The following is a 21,811-nucleotide window of genomic DNA, read 5'->3' as shown; positions in this document are numbered from 1 at the left end:
TTACTCCACTGCATGTATTTGTCAGCTGTAGTGACTATTATAGTTTACACAGAAAGATTTTTACAAAACATATGATCAGTTTATGAAATTTGATACATTGCTAAAGATTAATCTATCTATCAGTACATAAAGAAGGTTAAATTAGCTCCACTACATCCAGCTACAACATTAAATAAAATAATAATATAATAATGATAATAAAATAACATATAATAATATAACTCCTAAAGACATTCTGCTGCATATACTGTATATACAAATTTGCATTTCGCTTAAACGTGCAGTAGGCAGTATATTTTTGGCAACATTGGACAAAAATTCCATAATAACCTTTCAGCATATTGTAATTCAAGTATTCTGAGAGAAAACTAGACTTCTGCACCTCCTCATGGCTCTGTTTTTAGGCTTTAAATAATCTAGCCAGTGACGGGAGATTTTGGCCAATCACAGGTCATTTCCGAGAGAGAGAGAGAGAGAGAGAGCGTTCCTATTGGCTGCTCGTTCAACGGAGGCATCTGTCAATCACTCACGAACTCCGATCAAACGGTCAAACTAGGCAGCGCTGATCAAATATGAATCAATATTCTGTTACTGTAATGCCTATTTCTCTCCTCCAATGTTTTCAGAAGCATCTTGTCATGTACTGTTTAGTTGTAAAATGTTTGTTCCGGCTGGCGGGCGGTGCTTGGTATTTCCTCAACTTATCTCAACATGGCTGCTTAAATAGAGGTTCTGAATACTTCTCCCACCATGGACTGTAAATTATTTCTTTAATATCTATATCTATATATATGTATAAGACTTTGAATCACCGAGTAATGTTTGCAGTCAGGCTCCAACCAACCTCTACTCACTAAAATGATAAGGCAGCTTGAATGTTGCCTGTAGGGCCACGTATTGGCAAGAATCTGGCGATACGATACGTATCACGATACAGAGGTTACGATACGATATATTCCGATTTTTTTTAAATCGAATTTTAGGAAAACTGTCATAGTATAAGGAACACACAGTAACATTTTTTTTTTCATGCAATCAGAACAGCGGGATCTGCATTTGCATTTATCACAGTCCCTGTAACTTCCAGCATCATAGCACAACTTTGTTTTTGAGAATCGATACAGTATCACAAAATATAATATCTCGATATTTTCTTACACCACTAGTTGCCTGAGATGGCAAACCAAGTCTACTCGCTCACAGCTTAAATCAAAGCTTAATTACTGCAAGCACAAGATAATAATTGTAGATGAGTGTATCAATATTTTCATCAACAGCTCTCTCTGTCTCAACAGAATTATGGCGGCTTTTTACAAACTTTACTAAGTAAATGAAATTGAGCATTTGAAGCTTTTCTTTAAGTGATGTCAAGTTGCTTGTATGAGACGTTACTAGATAAAGGAATAAAATGCTGAGGCGTGTATGTGTGAATACTCACTCTTTAGGGAAGGGGATGGGCTGCAGCAAGCTGGCAAGAGCAGGTCTCCAGTCATCGTAGTCCGACCTGACAGAGACAGACACAAAGAAAACAGAGATGAAGAGTCAGTGTAACAATGTGAAGAGGAGGGTGTAGCCTGGGGAAGTGAGGCTCGACAACACAAAAAAATAGAGGAGTAGTCGAAACATGAGCCGCGCCAAGATGACGCAGACTTACGGCGTTGATATAACAGAAGCCAGAGCATCACATTACTGTGAGTTAAGTAACACTGACTTTGTTACAAACGCTCGCTTTTTAGGCCATCCTGTTTGGTTACCGCACCTACAACAACACAAAGACACACACACACACACACGTAATTGCTGCTCCACTTCCACACTGTGTAATCAGCACCGAGACTCATACATTAATTTACGCTGACCAGTTCGTCAGGCATGCACACACTCACAGAATGTCACCGTTACAAACATGGACACTTCCTGGGTTGTTGACACGTCATTTTTTTTTTACAATGAAATTGTCCTGGAGCTTATGTAACTTTAAAGTAGCTTCATCAAGACACGGATGTTTGTTCAAAAGGCTTTACGAAACCCGAAGTAGTAACAACAAGTAGTAGATTTCAATATTCTTTTTCAATCTGTTCATGTGTCACAACTGAGTGAGACTGTGTATGACTGCTCATGCTAAAGGGGACATATCATGCTCATTTTCAGGTTCATACCTGTATTTTGGGTTTCTACTAGAACATCTTTACATGTTTTAATGTCCCGAAAAATCTGAGTCTGCTCTGATTGGCTTGCAAGAATAAAATGCTGCACCTTTGTAAAGGTAGTTCTCAAGCAGTGGGCGGTATATTCCAATGAGCCTGCATGTGACATAGGAAGGGGAGACAGATCTGAATGTTTTCTGATCTAGACAGCCCAAAACAACTGTCATCTTATTTCACATTTTGTGGGTTGGTAGGCACTCCAGATACCCAAATATATGTGCACAAGCACTGAAAAAGTGAGTTTTTCAAGATATGTCCCCTTTTATTACAGGGGACTGTCACTGGCTGAACTGGTTAGATCTATTTTCTGCATTATTTAATGCACTTCTTCAATGTCACTGGGCATGTGGACAGCTTAAAGCATGAGAGTGAAGTAGATAATGACAAAACTAAACTCAACATGCAGTAATGACTTCATTGTTACTTTTTTATTGTGAGCAAAAGAGCCCAGAAGACATATCCGAGACATAAAGCTGAGAATCTTCCAGCGTGTCTCCTCACATAGGTGAGCTAACACTTAACTGTTTGCTATGGTTATGCAAACCAATGATGTAAACGGACAACGTCATTGTGAGATGCATGTGCGGAGAAGAAAACAAACCAATCTGGTTTTTGTTAAATGCTTTAGTGATCAATTTGAGGTGCGTTTAGAGTTTCAATATATGACTTCTTGACAGGCCTAACAGTAGGGGTGTAAGTAAATATCGATACACATGAGTATCGCAATATTATGTGTTCGAATATTGTATTGATTCTCCAAAACACTGTATCGATTTTTAATTAACCTCTTTTTAAAATCTCTTAAAAATCTGACGGCCCGGCCGCTATTTGATATTTTGGAGGTTGTAGCGGGCTCAGTTTTAATGCTAGAGTGAAGATACTGGCATCATATTAAACTAGAAAACCTAAGAAACCCAGAGGTACCTCCCATACCATACTAGCTCCATTTTCAAAGGGGTCCCTTGACCTCTGACCTCAAGATATATGAATGAAAATGGGTTCTATGGGTACCCACGAGTCTCCAGTCCACGCACGCTGCATCATGTTTCAGTTTGTTTGGGCCGGAGCCACGGCGGAGAGAAAAAAATACACTCAAAAGCATGGCGCTACTACTACTAAACCTGATGGACGCATGTTGAAATCAACAGGAGGAGATGTAGTAACGTTAGCTGTTAGCAGCTGGCGGGCAGCACAGTCCTGATTGGTTAAAGAATAGAGTTACATTATGGTGGGTTCTCGCTCCGTTCAGCAAAAATGGGCGAGTATTGTAATGACTATTGGGCGGAGGTAAATTATAACAATATCATGATGTGTTCAAATGTAATCTTGTAAAATTTTGATTTTGGCGAGAAACTTGAATAAATCCAGATGTTTGTAGGAGATGTTTTCACCGAAATATTAAATAGATATTAGAGAGGGAATTATGATCTGGTTAACTTCCTAACACTACTGCTCTACATCATTAAAACTACTTATGTCAAGATAAATATTAAATAACAAATATTTAAATAATCATAATTTTAATTTAATTCAAATAATCACTATAGATGACAATAACAAAGTACAGTCTAGTACTAGGTACAGTGCCCTCCCACCCTGGAAAAATAGGGTTCTTGGAACTCTGAGATTTCAAAAGTGGCAGATAAAATTTCTGAGTGGCAGACAAGAAAAAATAGTTGTCTGTCACAGTGGCAGGAAGTGAAAAAAGTTAATTTTAGACCCTGACTATGTTTTGTGTTTTTGTTACCTTCAAATGCCTTGTTTGTGGTCTTATACAGTCAGAGTCATATGAGAAGACTAATAGACATGTCATGTTTGAGGGTCCAGAACAGAGATAGGTCCAAAGACTGGATACAGGGGGTAAACTGCTCGCCCCCTGTTTCTTCTCTGAATAGTACCTCGTGTTTAAACTGCCATTGATCTTCTTATCTGACTCTGGGAAAACAACTGTTCCATTAATACTCAGTAGCACTGACGGTTTGATCTGTAAACTCACAGCATCTTGAGGATGAGAGCGAAGCAGCCCAGCACTCGGTCAGCCTGCGCCGGCAGCTGGATGGACAGAGTGTTGACGGCCGGGCTAACCAGCAGACAGTCGATGAGGTTGGGTTCGCTGTCGCCGCCCGAAGGCCCGCCCTTCCGCCTGGCGTTGGCCGAGTTGTTGTTTCGCTCCAGCTCCACCAGGATCTCGCTGGAGTTGACGACGGAGGGAGGAGGGGAGAGGGGCAGGGATGGCGTTGGGGAGGAGATGGGAATGGACGGGGCCGGGTTTGAGGGGGCGGTGGGAGGTGGCTGGGGAGGACTGGGGTTGGCGGAAAGGGGTAGGAGGGTGGCAGGAGGTGGTGTCGGAGGCTCGGGGCGGAGCAGACGGAGCGGCATCGGGGGCTTGCGTTCGTTCTGCTGCTGGCAGCCATTTCGGATCTCCTTCAGGCTGGGGGAGTTATCCCGACTGCACGGGGGGGGGGGGGGGGGGAGGGGGGAGAGAGGGGAAAATAGAGGGAAAGGTGATGGGACCACATGAAAAACTTACACTCAACACAGGGACACAACATCGGTAATGGCAATGGAAATATAAGCAAGAGAAGTGTAATAACAGAATGGAGGTGTGATAACCAGGAGAGATGGCTACCGGAGTGATGGTTCCTTTGTGTGCTGGAGTTTTGGAAAAATTGACTAAGAATGATCCTCTCTGGAGGAAGGAAGCTAAGGAGATGACGCTAATGAGTTAAGATAGCCTATGCTTGTACATCTGCAGTCAACAAAAAGCCCCTACGGAACACACTAGAAAGAAACACGACCATTTAAATAGAAACCACAGCAATGAGGTCATTTAGAAAGAAAAACATGCCGTGACTTTCTCTTGGTAACGGAAAACGGTTTTATATCTGTGGAATTGTCTCATTTCTGTAATGTACAGAGCCCCTTAAGGGACACTTTTGCATTCCCTCACAATATTTTGTGTTCCCTTGCAATAATAAAATAATAAATAGGTATTGTGTTGAATAGTCAACCTTAAAAAACAATGGCTGCTGTGGCAAAGCTTCTTTCTCAAACCAGCTATATCTTTTTGCAGATTTTGCAAATATCTTGGCATTTTAATTGTTGAATCTGCAACGCAACCAGCAACATGTCAGAGTCAGGTAAATGTTTTCCTCTAAAGTGAAAGAAGGAAGCACAGTGTTGAGTGTGAAGTTGTTGTATGAACGGTTCTCGAGAAAGCTGCAAGCAGCCACACCACAGGCATTCAGCCCATTCTGAAAAGGCATGTTGTGTTGGATGAGCATATCAATCATCTCTAGTGTATAGACAACATAAAAACAGCTTTTACTCATGTTTCACTTTGGAGTATTTTGTCAGGAATGAGCATACGCTGTCATTAAGTCATGGAAAGTGCACTCGGGTAGCCATTTCGTATACAAGCAGTATGAAGCCACAGAGGAGCTGTAGCTCGTTCCAGCCTTCCATGCTTCTGACCTTCAGGCCTGACAGATCTGAGCTGCTCAAACTGCGGCGGTCAGATAAACAAGGTGTCCGGACACGAGCAGAAAGGTAAGTGGATAAACGGAGGGAGAGGTGAAAAACTGACAACATCAAGTGAAGGTGGTGAGGCAAGTTTACAACAAAGTCCACTGTGTTCTGTGTGTGTGAATGTATGTGTGTGTACACTGACCTGTTGATGAACTCCTCATAACAGGAATAAATGGCAGCGAGACACACCGCCACCAGGTTTGGCAGGACACGTGGGTGAGGGCACTGCCCTGTTGGCCCGTGCATGCTGCAACACACAGGGGTGCACGTTAGGGGTGTAAGAAAATATCAATACACATGAGTATCACCATATTATGTTGAGCAATACTGTATCAATTTTTAATTAACCTCTTAAAAAACTGACGGCCGAGCCGCTATTCAATCTTTCGGAGGTTGTAGCGGCTCAATTTTAAAGCTAGAATAAATATACTGGTATCATATGAAACTACAAAACTTAAGGAGTCCATGTCATACTAGCTTGTCGCGAAGAATGCAAAATAACGCTAAATTATGTCGAAGAAAAACTGGCATGGCCATTTTCACAGGGGTCCCTTGACCTCTGACCTCAAGATATGTGAATAAAAATGTGTTCTATTGGTACCCACGAGTCTCCCCTTTACAGACATGCCCACTTTATGATAATCACATGCAGTTTGGGTGCATGCAGTATAAATGTGTTATACCTATTCTAAAATGGTGTATTCCTGGTGTGTTCTTTATTCTATGACAGTTTTCCTAAAATGTAATTAAAAAAGTTTATAAAGTTTGGGTAATTGGTCAAATGTATATAAATATGTAAATCCAAACCTTCCACTGCTTGATTACATGTCTACATGTAACCCAGCAGGGCATTAAAGTGGAACACCAATTAAATTTAAGAACTCCGATATGTTATTTTCATGGCCTAGGAAAGTTCATTCAATATTTGTGAGCGCTCCTCTCTCAAAGCCAGAAACCAGAGAAGTATGAAGTGTGTAGCTGCTCCATAGACAATAGAGGTGGAAGAAAAAAAATCGATTCACCTATGTAACACAATTTTTTTTAAGATTTTGAAATCGATTTAATTAATTTAGATATTTTCCCAAAGTAAAAGTCTCTAGAAGTGTATGATTCAACTTTTTCCCATAGTCTAGTGTTAAAAAAGTTAACAAAAATCGCAATAAATCGCAATATGGAATCTCAATACATATCGAATCGGCACTCAAGTATCTAATCGGGAGATAGGTGAATCGTCTCAGCCCTAATAGACAATGAATGGGAGACTGATTTTGTGGACCCACCGAATATTTGTTTTCTTTTTCTCTTTATTCTATTGTAGTGTCGTCAGTTGTGAAACAGGAAAAGTTCCCATATACTCAGAACATTTCCCTGGGTGCTCTCAGTGACATCTATAACATCTTTCCCAGTTCAATGTCAATGGAGCAGTTCCACACTTAATACTTGATGAATTTTGAAAATGGGTGTAGTTCCCCATTAACAATTTTGTAGGACCTGTTGACACAGACATGTGCTATTGTGCATGACAGTTTCTCACCTGTGGACGAACTTCTTGACGACCTCCATCCCAGCGTTCAGCTCGTTGAGAGCCAGAATGTACTCCTGAGTGAAGAGACGCAGTCGAGGGCACTTTCCAAAATCCTGCCAAAGAGACACACAACAAATACATGTTAACCAAACCGAAGCACAAAAGAGAAAAGACAGAACTTGAGGACTACACCCAGAAATGTAAAGGTGTTCTTCTCCGGCATTGGTATGGGGAAAGGAGTTTTTTTAAATATTACTTTTTGGTGCATCTTATTGATTTTTTTTTTTTAGATAGTTAAAATTAGAGCTATGTTATGCTTCATGGTTAGCGCCTTAACCCCTCAGCCATCAGGGCGCTCCAGGAAATAGTTCATAGCTTGGAGAAGTTAGAGGAAGTATACACATGTGACTACGTCCGGTTTTCAAAATAAGGTGTTAACAAAGGGAACTGTATATACAAAATACATATATGGAAATAAGATTGATTGGATTATATTCACCAGAAGTATAAAACATTACATGTCCCTTATAAATTAAAAAGAAAATACCACTAATTTGTGAGGGAAATGTTTTTTTCTTTTCTTTTTTTAGATTATTTTTTGGGCATTTCAAGCTTTTATTGACAGGACAGTGGACAGTCTAGAAAGGGGGAGAGAGAGAGAGAGGGAAATGGCCACAGGTCAGATTTTTAACCCGGGCCGCAGTTAGGACTCAGCCTTGTTATATGGGTTACTATGGGCAGCTATGGCTCTACCAACTGAGCTATTGGGGCGCCCGGGAAATGTCTTTATTCTTTGATTTTTGTGTTGCTGGAAAAAATTTAATAAATAATTGCTGACAATGACTAATATATTTGACTTCAGGACATCTCTGACTACATACATGCTGAAAATCAAACACTTTTACCGGATTCATTTAGATATTTTTCAAAGTAAAAGTCCCTAGAAGTGTATGATTTAACTTTTTCCCATGGTCTAGTGTTAAACAAGTTAACAATAATCACAATAAATCGCAATATCGCATCGCAATACATATCTAATCGGCACCCAAGTATCGTGATAGTATCGAATCGGGAGATAGGTGAATCGTCTCAGCCCTACTAAATTCTATTGAGCAAATACTGACAGTCTGGGAAAAAAAACACAGTAAAACTTTACAACAGAAAAAAAGTTAAAAACTTTGTCAAAGTTGACAAGAGGGTGGGTGGGGGGAGCTGATTATGGGCTGATCAGGCTCTGTCTGATGAACATCACAACATCCTGTTTTTATTCAGGATTTTTTTATATTCAGGATTTTACAGTTTTAGATGAGACTTATCAGACCTACTGGAGGCATTTCTTCTCATACTAGACTGAGGGAATGTAGCAAATTACACAATAATGACCAAAAACAAGAAATTGCATGCAATAAACAGGCATCAAAAGAGGAGTCAGGCGGTGTGGAACCAGTACTAAATGGGAACTGATTCCTGCCCCTCCTCCCTGCCTCTGTGCAGCTCCTGAACAGAGCAGTTCTCACCATGTTATGCTTGAGGATTCTCTGGACCACAGGAGTGAACACTTCAATCACGACCATCGACCGCGGCCGCTCCCGACAGTGCTGCAACAGACGGCGAAGACCATCAACAGGAAGCACTTTTAAATGCTTAAAAACTATATATATCTTTACTACAGAAACTACATGTTCAGTGTTGTTCCGTTTATGGCACGTGATCTCACCTTGCAGAAGAACTCACACAGGTCAGGTGGTGGGTGGTTGTTTTCCAGAAGAGGAGCAATGGCCTAACACACACATACAAGACAGACAAATGAATATTTCCATATCCTATCTCTTATTTATCCTGGCTGAGAGCCAACAGTATAGATCTGGGCTGTCAGGCGCAGGACTCTTGTAAAATAAAGCCCATGGAGACCATGCAAATATCAAAACCTCTCTCAATCTGCCCAGATACCGCCATGTGGGCATGGACAGCAACAATCAAAACAAGTATGTCCTCAATAAATGCATGAAAAGAATCTATATCTTTCTTCAGTTTAAGATCAAACCAACAGGAGGCCGGACTCAAGCGTGTTAATTATTAACTTCAGCCTGACATCAAATATCATATTTATAGTGGCAACTTCATACTCACCACAATGATGTTCTCATGATCCTGAGTGCTGAGATTAGAGTTCTGTGGGGAAGACAAAGAGAAGACAAAAGTTTTAAGGAAAACTGAATGGATTGCGGTGTGTAATACTGTAACCAAATGTCCCCATGGCAACGTAAAAAAGGGGGATTTTATATGGTGTTATTTTTTGTAAAGATTTGGGTTAAAAGTCAAGATTAGGATTAGTGTCATGTTTAGGTAAGAGTAAGGGTTACAGTGGTTACATGTGGTTGACATGCAGGTTCCTGCTTTATACTACGTTGCATTGTGTACTAGTGCTACGTCAAGAGTATCCAAAATGCCTTTATTCAAAAGTTATAATCAAAAAAGTGAAGAAAATTAAGAAAAAAAAAAGACAATAAGGATTAGGCTTAGATTAGGGTAATAAAGAGGAAATGGTAAGGGCTAGGGGAAGGTCCTCAAGGCTAATATGCTGTATGCATGAATTTGCATATGTGTGTGTGTTTTGCTACCTCAGCCAGCAGGGTGGAGATGATGTGCAGAGGAGACTGGTGGATGGACTCATCCTGCAGCGGTGAGGTCAGAGCCATGTCCACCAGCGCTCTGATCTCCTTCAGCACCACGTCCCAGCGACTCGGGTTGTTCAGGACCTTACGGTACTTGTAGATCTTTTTCTGTGGGAAAGAAAACGCAATACCCCAAGTCAAGGCAGGATATTTCACGGAGGCCATGAGGGCCATGGCCACTGTGCCCCTTCAGTTTGGCTTTCTGCCCCTCAAAAAATGATATGCCCTGCGGCCACAGTGGCCTTGATGCCCCGGCTGATTTCGCCATTTTCTCCTCTGTTACTTTCCTGTCAGTTTGTTTTTTAGACAGCGTCTTTTGTTGTGATTCTGAATTCGGGCAACATCAAGGCAATTGGCCTTTGTGCACTCAAAAATTGACAACACCAAGTGGCCTTGCCCCTAAAATGATGAAATTCCAGGACTGCTCCCAGTGACTTCCAAGCAAACATCAGGAGTGAGACGATTCACTTATTTCCTGATTCGATACTATCACGGAACTTGGGTGGCCATTCAATATGTTTTGTGATTTTTAAGTATTGCGATTCGATATTACTATTTATTGGGATTTTTGTTAACTTTTTTAACACTAGACCATGAGAAAAAGTTGAATCATGCACACAAAATATTGAAATTAATTCAGTAAGAATGTTTGATGTTCAGCATGTATGCAGTCAGAGATGTCCTGAAGTCAAATATATCAATTATTGTCAGGAATTATTTATTACATTTTTTCCAGCAACCCAAAAATCTAAGAATAAAGACATTTCCCTCACAAATTAGTGGTATTTTCTTTTTAATTTATAAGGGGCATGTAATGTTTTATACTTCTGGTGAATATAATCCAATCAATCTTATTTCCATATATATATTTTGTATATACAGTTCACTTTGTTAACACCTTATTGTGAAAACCGGACGTAGTCACACCTGTATACTTCCTCTAACTTCTCCAAGGTGGTCTCTAGCTCTCCCGTTAGCTCCGTTCTCTTTATACATCCATGGCCGTTTGAATGCATTTAACATAAATGTCAGTATATGGGTGCTCTACAGTTGTAGCGTCGGCCCATTTGACCACGGAGATGAGAGTGACAGCCGGCTCAACCGCAGCGATACGATAACGTTTCCTGTCTGTGACAGAGTTAGCATGCAGCTTTAGCCGTGATGTCTAGCTCTGCTTTTCCTGCAATGTGTGAAATCCAAAGTGTTTCCATACTTTACTGGATGTGTAGTGTTTACCACGTTGGATTTAACATGTGAGGGTGCAGGTCGTATCCACGCAGACCCTCCAACGTTTTCTACTTTCTCGTTTCAGCTCGCTGCAGTTTGTTTTGGTTGACGGATACGGAACGGATATGACGTCACGTTACTCAGACTACAATAAAAGCGGTAACTTCCTTCTACCTCTGCATAGACTCAAATGAAGCAAAAATATCTATTCTGGCATTAAAGAAATCAATTTCAAAATCGTAAAAAGAAAATTGTGATACATAAATTAATCAATATTTTTTCCCACCTGTAGCAAACATCTCATCTGGCTCTAGTACTGACAGGTTTAGAGGTCTGATCCTCATAAAGGTCTGTAAAGTGCTATAAAATGGCATGTCAGAGTGTGAGAAGATTTGTAATACCACAAAAATGTTGGTGTTTCAACATTATCAATCTGCAATAAACATCAGTACGTGAGAGTATGTGTATGTGTGTGTGTTTCGGGGGGGGTCTGATGAAACAAATCAATTAATAGTTAAAGACAAACAGTAACCTTACCTTCCACTGCAAGGAGTGAAACCACTGGTCCCTTAAGTAGCTGTTTGCAGCCTGTGGCAACACACACACACAAACACATGCAGAGAGACATAAACGATTTGTTAAGTGATCTCAGAGAATAGAAAGCAAAACCACAGACAAGCATTTCCTGTCATTTCTCGTAGCCACTCAGTCAACTATATCCTGAAAGAGGCCAAACATATTTTTGCATCTTTGTTGTTTCACAACATTCAGAGGTGGTCTGGGCCACATATGGACACATTCTTTTAGCAGTGTGTAGTGAATGAGTCCTGGGCCACATTAAGGACCGCCTACTCTACTGACGTCCCGCTGGGATTCGTTGGGTCACTGAGCTCCACATGTGAATAGACAGACAGACGTGAGCGCTTGTCTGCCTCGCAGCATGGAAACGGCTTCTGTGCTCTACTGTATCCTGTCGGTACAACTGTATTTTATTCAAATATATCTTATCTAAAGGCTGAATATCTACAGACTATCAGACTAGACAGGCAAAGTGCTTTATTATCATCTTGTCGGAGATGTGTTGGTGTCTTTGTTCCGGTGCTTTGCACGGAGCTGATACCTATCCCCAGGGACCGCCGATACAATTACCTTTTATTTGGTTCTTAATAAACTGTTAATAAAATGCAGCCAAATTGACGAACATGTAGGATATTACTACTGACATTCCTGTAATATTACGTCACAACATCTGCTGTATTAGCCATGTGTTTACTACGTGTTTATTTGCTTATAGAGTGGGGAAGTGAGATACAATCACTTATGAACACTGGAGACGCATGTGGAGACGCATTGTAATGCCAGGTGTGAACAGATGTACTCAGAAGCAAAAAAAACAGGATGCGGTCATTCTTCTATCTGCTTGTAAATGTGAAATCCAAATAATGGCGAGTGACTTTTTGAATTGTTCCAAGTGATGCAGCAATTGAGATGGGAATCCATGATGATGACCTGGCCTACATTCATCAGTCTTATACCCACAGGGAACAACAACAATGAGCCAAGTAGAACAGAAATCATATTCCCTCAGCGATTAAATCATATTTAGCATTTTTATTGCCACCACGTCACACGCCGTGCAGCTCTATAGTTTGTGCAGATGAACAATTAGTTGCCGTAGCCACTCTGTTTGGGATTTTCAAGTTGACTTCCTATCCTCAGTTTTCCGTGACATTATAATATTTTTCTATTTTCCATGTTCTTTCAATAACTGGAAAACTACACCAGGTTTTCCAGTTTTCCACTGCTGCAGAAACGCTGACTGATCTTGGCTTGTTTATAGGAACCAGCTGAGCTTTTCCTTCAAAGCACAAACCAAATATGTCTGGCAGTGGTCCAAACAGTTGACAGCATGCATATGCAAACACAACTGATGAAGTGGGTATACACTGTTGACCCCCACCACCAATAATGGGTTGGATTGTGTTTCAGAGGTAATTGGGCTAATAGGTAACAGTACCAAATGTGCTCACTGAACGGCTCTGGTTAATGTGGAGAATGTGAAGTCTCATAGTTCAGCCGGTACATGTTGTAAGGTGTACAGGAGTCTAATACATTACAGCCACCAAACTAGACAGTTTTTGATGATATACACAACTGGTTGGATACCAAAATTAATTGAACAGAAATGGCCATAAAGGAACATACGATTAAAATCAGGAAATATTTGAAAGTTGAAAGATTAAGTAAGCAACACCAACAAATATTGGTACTTTGGACCAAACTGATTGGACTGATTTGATTGGAGCAATGAACTTTCCAACACTTGTCAACATCTTGTTTTGTAGCCATTGCTATTGCAAACAAAATAAGCTCTGACTGTATGGACACAACTGTTATAGGTGCCTATCTAGCCTAAAAAAAATAGTAATACGGTAGTTTGCAGTTCTAACTCACACAGGCTCCGCCCTGCTACTCTATGGGTACTTTTCTCCCCCAATCACACGAACGCGTTCGCCCATTGAGATTTGCATAAACGTAGCCGGCCAATCAGGACGTGCCTACCAAATACTTGTGTTACCACAATATATAAGGCGGCATCCAGCGCTGCTTGGTATTCATTTCTCTTCAGCGATCGGCAACTACCCACTGACTGCTACATCCCCACGGATGGAGTCGCCACTACAAGAACCTCGCCGGGACAGATCTTTACGACGCCTGCTTCGAGTGCCTCAGCGCAGGCCGCAGAGAGCGGTGTTCAGCAGCCACCAGCCCTGCCCATCCTGCCGAGCGCTGCCCCCAAACAGCGACGGGTTCACTTCCGACGTCCCCACTCCAGACGCCAACACTCTGCCGTAGTCTCCGTTCATCCCTGCTGAGGCACCGGCTTCGTCTGAGGGGAATATGACGACAATATTTCATCGGTGTCCAGTATGGTCCGCGGAAGCCCGCCGCCGATATCTTCTGCCGCCGCCGACCGCTACGGCATCACATGATGGACTACAGCTACCGTTCCCACCCAGGTAAATGAGCCGTCTTCGCTAACCTAGACCACTGAAAAGGACGTGAGATACCAGACACGATGGACCTTACATACTGTGGTATCGCACGTATTCAGTAGGTAGGTCCTGATTTGCTGGTTACGTTTACACAAATCTCTGGGGGCCAATGCGTGCGTGTGATCGGAGGAGAGTAGTATGCATAGAGCCCAGTAGAGGGCCCCACCTGTGCTAATAGAACTAGGGTTACAATATCGTACCCTTTGTTTTGTTTTATTGTCACTAATTTATTTAGTGACTTTTATTTAGTACCTTTGTTACTCCAACCTGTATTAACAGCTGACCTCATTGCATCCTAAGATTTAGGAGTAAAATGAACAGTAAAATGATCTGGTAGATTTATGAGGTATGTAGCCACTGGCTTATTTTTAAAATGACAGCAGACATTTGCATTACCTGCAGCAGGACGGTGCCTCCAGGGAAGCTGAGCTGGACACAGTACTTTGGAGCATTGTCCCATGAGAGGAGCTGCAGGTCCTCTATGGAGCTGTAGGACAATGACGTCTCCATGTAGCCGGTGGGCTGGAGAGGAGAAAGAAAGCGAGAGGATATTAGTCTGCCACTGACTAACATTTACAGTACATACTGCATGTTTAAACAGAGCCGGGGGAGAAAAAGGCATTTATTTTTACTGGCAGTCAGCTGGAAAGACAAAAAGAAACATATCCAGGGCTGACCTGCCCTGGGTAAACACAAGGCCAAACAAAACCTCCAAATACAGCAGAATGGCAAACGCTGTTATAGAGTACACAGAGTAATCTTTATCAGCTGTGGTGACATTTGATGTAGTTCCAACTGAATAGTCATTGAATGCTGAAACAAAGTGGAAAATCAATTTAGCAAAAGCCATTAATCACGCAAATACACAAACATCACGTTGAAAGACTTTGTTCATGTAGCTTTGAGTCAACACACACACACACACACATATAAACCCAGTATGGTGTGATGGCAGAGCTCTGATCTCAGTCTCATCGTTGTGGGAGCTGGAAGCAGATACAACAGAGTAACAGGCCTTAACCTGTGTGCTAGTCTCAAAATGATTACAGAAACGCTGACAAATGACCACAAGTTTCCGGACTCAGGAACAGAAGAGTCTTTAGAGAGAAGGAGGGGTGCAGAAAAAAAATCTAAACAGATGAAAATAACGAGGCAGAGTGAAAGCCACAAGGAAACCGAGCTTGTATATCTTAAAACCCTCAGGAGAAGTTTGAAGAAAAATGTTTAATGCCACAATGCTCTATAAAAAGACGTGTGTCCCTCAGCGATGAAGAAATGGCAGTAAATGAATCACCAGTTGATTTCCCAGACATTAGCGTCACTGAATGACTTAGTACCAATTATTGTTGATGAGAGACTAACTGTATACGGGCCCAGCAGACGTCATCAGCAGTGGCTTTTGTTGCACCCTAATTAGTCAGCAATGCTTTTTTGGCATTTATCAGCATTTTTTTTTCATTTACTTTTTTTCTGGGGGCATTTTCATTTAGAAAACTGGAGAGTATGCTGAGCACGCTGAGCAAAAGTTTTTGTAAACAGACAATCTGACTATAGCTGTGTTTCCATTCTGTTGTCCAGTGCATTTTAAGTGAACTTCTGAAATGTTACAAAAAAAGAAAAGTCACTTAGGCATGTATCCGTCTACTGGTTTGGAGCGAATCAATTCGGGTACAGGGTAGTTCTGTCAGAAGTTGGCGCTATATGCTTGCATGGCTGTAATCTGCCAGAAAACAGAGTAAAAGAAGTAGAAGTTGCGCACTGGAAACAAAACTTGCCCATCTAACCATCTATGAGAAGTTTGAATTGTTCTTTCATGTCAACTAGTATTGGCCATGTTTCATGCTATCCAAAGACTAAGACAAGCATTCACACGTTATGGGCATATCCGATAAGACGCCAACAGCGGAAACAGCTGATCAGTCATGAGAGTTAAATGTTCGCTACATCAGAATTGATTTGGCAAAGGTGTTTCCATAACACATTTAGCGCATAAACTTGACAAAGGCAAAAACTACCTCAAGCGAGCATAAAACCTTTTTTTACGCATTTGAGGAAGTTTTATTGAATTTTGCTGTTTCCATTCAGCTCTTCTAATGCGATACTTCAAAATACGCATTAAAATATGTGAATGGAAACACGGCTAATCACACCCACTTTACGCAGCACGTGTCAACAATAACAACAAAACCACCATGAATGCCTTCAAGGAAAGATTGTCCAAAGGTGTGCCCATTTGTACGATTCATTGTGTCAGGACTACAAAGTTGCGCAGAAGACACAGAGTTCTTGGCCCAGTGTTTGGCCTTTGTGTTGCCATCTCTCTGCCACAATTCAGATTTGTCTATCTAAATGTTACCTAAAGTTAAGGACTGTCTGGGGCGCCGGTTAACTCACCGGGTAGAGCGGGCGCCCCATGTATCAAATAGGCGAGTCCTCTCGCAGCGGCCCAGGGTTCGAATCCGACCTGTGGCCCTTTCTGCATTGTCATCCCATCTCACTCTCTCCCCATTTCACCACTATCACTATCTCTCTCAATAAAAGGCATAAAAAGCCCCAATAAATGATCTTAAAAAAAAGTTAAGGACTGTCTTCCTTGTATGATTTCAAATCAGATTTATGAATATTTATCTAAGTGGACATTGATGATACTATTATCTGCTGATTCCAGCAGTGTGTGTTCTGTTACCTCCTGTCATACTTTCTGTCATACACCTTGATATTATTACATGACAGTATAAAACATGACACTGAATCTGTCATGTTTTACAGGTCATCAGAGTGGCCTGATGCTCGGCCCTGAAGCTCCTGTGTGATGAGGTGTTCCTGGACCCGCCAGGTTCTCCTCACAGACTGAGAAACCACCAGTGCAGAAGCAGCACCAGGAGAACCACAGTGATCTGAGAACTCTATTACCAGCTGACACAACTTCACTCTACAAGAAACCCTTTATACTCTGAAGGAGGACATGATCTGGACAGTTTATGTACAAGTTATGGCTTTGCTACTTTTTTGCATTATGTGTACCCAATTTATAATTCAGTATTATTGTCTATAAATAATTATTTTCAAGGAAGGTTTTTGTTTACAGTTTGTTGTTAAAAATGGCAACTGAGGCCAATATTTACAGATATTCAAAACGTTAACATTTGACCATTTATTCCCCCAGACCGGAGAAACCTCAAAATGATAATCCTGTAAAATAAAGAAAATAATTACTGATGATATTACTAATGGTTGTGATGAACTAATCTGAACAAATTGCCTCATTGCAACCTGTTTAGAAAAAGTCAGATCTTTAGGAAATATGTTGCTCATAAACATGATACCAATGTAAATATATCCATCACATCAGAGGTAGAATTACAAGTATACTGATAGTGAACGAACGAACGAACGAACAAGGACTGTCAACTGCTTCTTCCTCTGCTTCCAGACAGATAAACAGCCTCTCACGGCTCCGCACAACACAAACACATCTGAGTAGTTACATCGATGCAGCAGCGAATGCCTGCTTCTTTTTCCCTGGTGTCCCTCTGCGGTGGAGGAGTCGAGCAGACAGGTGGTTCTCTTTATTTGCACTCTCATGCAGCCTCCTACCCCCCACCCCCCCCACTGACGAACAAACATGCTATTCCTTTATTTACACCTCCCTCCGCGGCTGATAGAGCGAGCTGGCTCCTCTGTCTCATCCCCTCCACACACCAAATCCCTGTTGTGAAACTGCACGCATACAGGATTTCATTACAGACGACGTCCATAGCAAATATTGGTTCTGGGCGAGATGTCTCATTTCCTTGGAAGAGTAAACGTCAGCCCCGGTCTCTGTCTGTCTGTCTGTCTGTCGGTCTGTCTTTCTGTCTGCTTGTACGCTGCCAAATAGTGTTTTCCATCAAGCTTGAGTTGGATGCACATGCCACACTAACAAGACAAACTGCAAAATAAAGAACAAAATATGAAATCGTGTGCCGAAGGAGGAGATAAATGGTGTTTTTGAATAGGCAGAGGCAGAGCAGAATGGAGACAAACAGAAGGGACTTCAATTTTCTGATAACCAGCCGAGGTTACCATAGATACTACATCCTGCACAAGAGCATGCAGTGATTGCCTGCCTTTCTCTCTCTCTCTCTCTCTCTCTTTCTCTCTCTCTCTACTCGACTCCATTTTCCTGCTTCCAGTCCTCTCTTTTTCTCTTTTTTCTCTCAATCAGTCTCTTTCTGTTCTGCTTTTCATCATGGAGGAGAGTTGGAGGAGGCTACAGCTCCTCTTGTCTCCTCTCCTCACTGCTGTGTTACCATAGAAACAAGGGGATGGAGATGTATGTTATGTTTTTTTGTTTCCAGGGAGAAGCAGACTGGGAGCAAAGAAAAAAAACAAAGGAAAAAAAAAGACAGCATAACCTGTGCACTGCATTGTCAAAGATTCAAGTTCAGTTCAATACAGCAATGCTGATCATATCACTACAAGCAACAATGAGGTATTCAGGACACATGAAACAACTCTGTCTCACTGGGTGAAAACCATTTATCTCCAAAATGTTGATTTTTATAGACTTGAGATTTGTTTCAGGGTTTCATCCTTCAGCTGACGTGAAAACATAAAATTTGTAAAAAAAAAAAAAATGTGGTGGATACAAGAATGTTACTGCAGTGGCTGAGATGTTTTACTTGTTCGAAATCGAAAATGTAGGCCCTTTGAAAAATAAATAAAATCAACAGGGAAGTTATTATAATTTATTAACGTATAAAACATACATTATTATACTATTCTCAAAGGCACCAGACTCCATTGACAGAAACTATAATTTTGACATTGTTGGTGATAGTAAAAAACGCACTTCATTCAAACTCTACAGAAACAAAATAAAACTGATCAAAACTGTCTTGGTTAGTCTTTCCACTGTTCTCTGTTTGCTTTCTACAGAAGCTTGCCATTTGTAGATTTAATTATGTATTATAAGCAGCTTAGAGCTAGGAAGTTAAACAGGTCATAATTCCCTCTCTAATATCTATTTTATATTGCTGTGAAAACATCTCCTTCAAATAGTATACACTTCCTGTCTCCTAAATGGGTGTGGTCGTGGTTATTTTGACTCAATCCCACATATATCATCCTGCTGCTCTAAATACCCACTAGAGGAATATGCATATTAATCCGCCACTGAAAATAGTCCCTAACAAACGCCCAGCTGTTTAGAAAAGCACTGAGTCTTTAAAAAACATGAATGTTTGTGACATTTGTGGCAATTTACTGTACATCCGTGTCACAGACGGGGTATAAGACAGCCTTTTTAATAAGAAAAATATAGAAAAAGGCCCGCCTCTAACTTTCACGTGTGGTGTGACGTTGGAAAACCAGAAGTGTCAGCGCATGTAAATGCTGAGTCACTGATCAACAACACTATCAGCTCCCTGATATGTTGTGTTCACTGAGCGCCGCAGGCAGGGCAGGCAAATCGTACTAATTGTGCCTTTGATGACTCAAAGCAGGAAACACATCAACAACAGTGAGTTGAAGATAGAGAAAGAAGAAAGATAAACTGAAGAGGAAGATGGAGGTGTGAAACAGCTGACTGAACCAGTCTGAGCTGCAGCGGAAGCAGCAGGTTTGAAGGTCGTGTCTAGAAGGTAACACGCATATTGCGAAACTCTCACATGATGGTCAAGATTAGAATAGGTCGTCAGCAGGGATGCCAATTTAGATTTTTTTTTAATGTTAACTGACCCTCGTTAACCGATTATTAACCGTTAACTGACAAGATTAGTGCGTTGCATGCAGCGGTGCGCCAGCTGCAGTATTTGTGCACAACAGAAACTCCAGAGTTAGCAGCAAAGTTGCAGCTCCAGATTGTCAGCTGGGTGTCTGCCCGGCGTAACGTTGGCGAGTGTCCGACAGACCATGTCTGTTTGGTTTGCGCTACATTCGCAGCTGTAGAGTTGCTGGTGGCCTTGTGCTCTCCGTTGTTACACACATACATAGCACTAGTCAGCGCAGCGTAATGCTAGCGAGTGTCCGACAGACTGTGTGTTAGTGACGACTCCTCATCTCAAGCATGGATGTATAAAGAGAACCGGATACAGCGTTGGAGGCGGGGCCCCGTTCATTCCTATGAAAGTTGCTCAGTGGCGCATGAAGTCAAAATGGCTCGACTTCCGCCTGGAAAAGAACCCGGATCTTGGGCACATGGAACATGCACAGTAGCATTCGCTCGGTTTACATGACTCGGTCACGGGGTCCCAACGTCAGTATGTAAAAAAGCAGGATGTTATATATTAGGGGTGTAAGAAAATATTGAAAATATCAAATATCACAATATTATGTTTTGTGATGCTGTACCGATTCTCAAAAACATCATTGATTTTTAACAAATAACAGTTTACATGCACAGACTGACTAAGTCAATACTTTATTTCCTTTGTAAAGAGATGCACCCTCTCAGTGTGAGTGTCCTCTCAAAGTAGTGCTGTAATGTTGGATGTTACAGAGACTGTGATGAAAGCAAATGCAGATCCCACTGTTCTGATTGCATGAAAAAGTAAACTTTTTTTAAACTCAGATTTTATGCATATGGTGGTGTTCTTTTTTACTATGACAGTTTTCCTAAAATTAAAAAATCACACTACATCACCTTGCTTACAGTATTGTAATATATTAAACCCCTGTATTGTGATATGTATCGTATTGCCAGATTCATGCAAATACAAAGCCCTAATATATATATGTTACCACATCAACCAAGACGGAGAAATTGTGGACACTGAAACAACTTTGGTTCACGTGAAACCTCCATGGTCTTCTGCATCCCACAAAGTGACAACAACTACCCTCCTGTTGAAGACAGATCGCGAGTGGATAAGAGGTCATTTGAGTGCACATTTCTTCCTGTTCCCGTCATCAAGCAAACAATATAATTTCACATCCTGTGTTGCCCTGGTTTCATATTTACCAATAATCACACAACAGTAGCTCCCAAACAAAAAGGACATTCATCAGTGGCCCAGATTTGAAGGGTGACCGAGGTGATACGATAGCTCTGTTTGTTCAAAGACCCTCAGTGGGACCAACAGATTGATCGCACACACTAACATGTAAACACATACACTGTTTAGGGACACACACCCAGGAAGTCATGCGAAGCTGCTGGACTCGTGTGTGACGTCGCCGGGCGTTAAAGAGTCATTTCCCTGAAGCCGCTCTACTTCTCCATTTGCTAAGGAACAACCGAACTGCTGCTCGTAAATGTTGGGAGGACGAGCACGCGCTGTTGACCTGCAGTGCACTGTCATCAAGTCGGAAAGGATAGAGGCACTTCTGTGGAGTTATCTGTTTGGTGACAGTGTTCTGTGGTTTGGCACTTTCTGTGGAAACAAAGTTCTAAGAAACTTTTCAAGCCAAAATGAAAGTATCTAAGCCATGACTCAAAATTAACTTGAAATTAATAACAGCTCCTACACAATGAGAACCATATCTGTTATCAAGACGTAAGACTGCATGTCAAATGACAAGAAAAAAATATATATAGCAATAGAGCACTATGAGAAAATAGCTCAGTATGACAAAATAATTAGTTGCTTATACAATTGTTCCACAATTGCT

General features: G+C 41.3%; 1 protein-coding gene across 2 annotated transcripts in view; it reads right to left on the bottom strand.

The window, feature by feature from the left end:
• The window catches only part of LOC119486707 (c-Maf inducing protein), a 55,574-nt gene that overhangs the window by 14,662 nt on the left and 19,101 nt on the right, over positions 1–21,811 (bottom strand). Inside the window, exons 2-11 of one of the 2 annotated variants that reach the window (XM_037767020.1) lie at positions 14,615–14,740; positions 11,700–11,750; positions 9,882–10,043; positions 9,391–9,432; positions 8,978–9,040; positions 8,778–8,858; positions 7,270–7,373; positions 5,878–5,982; positions 4,204–4,638; positions 1,439–1,504 (exon numbers count right to left, since the gene is read on the bottom strand). In XM_037767020.1, the coding sequence (XP_037622948.1) occupies positions 1,439–1,504; positions 4,204–4,638; positions 5,878–5,982; positions 7,270–7,373; positions 8,778–8,858; positions 8,978–9,040; positions 9,391–9,432; positions 9,882–10,043; positions 11,700–11,750; positions 14,615–14,740 (1,235 nt within the window). Of the gene's footprint in view, positions 1–1,438; positions 1,505–4,203; positions 4,657–5,877; positions 5,983–7,269; positions 7,374–8,777; positions 8,859–8,977; positions 9,041–9,390; positions 9,433–9,881; positions 10,044–11,699; positions 11,751–14,614; positions 14,741–21,811 lie in introns of both variants that reach the window. The other variant, XM_037767019.1, reaches the window with a different exon arrangement.

Source organism: Sebastes umbrosus, chromosome 4 (assembly GCF_015220745.1).
Source record: "Sebastes umbrosus isolate fSebUmb1 chromosome 4, fSebUmb1.pri, whole genome shotgun sequence".
Lineage (NCBI taxonomy): Eukaryota > Metazoa > Chordata > Actinopteri > Perciformes > Sebastidae > Sebastes > Sebastes umbrosus.
The sequence above is the reverse complement of the archived record's forward strand: the minus strand, read 5'-3'. Positions and strand labels throughout refer to the sequence as shown.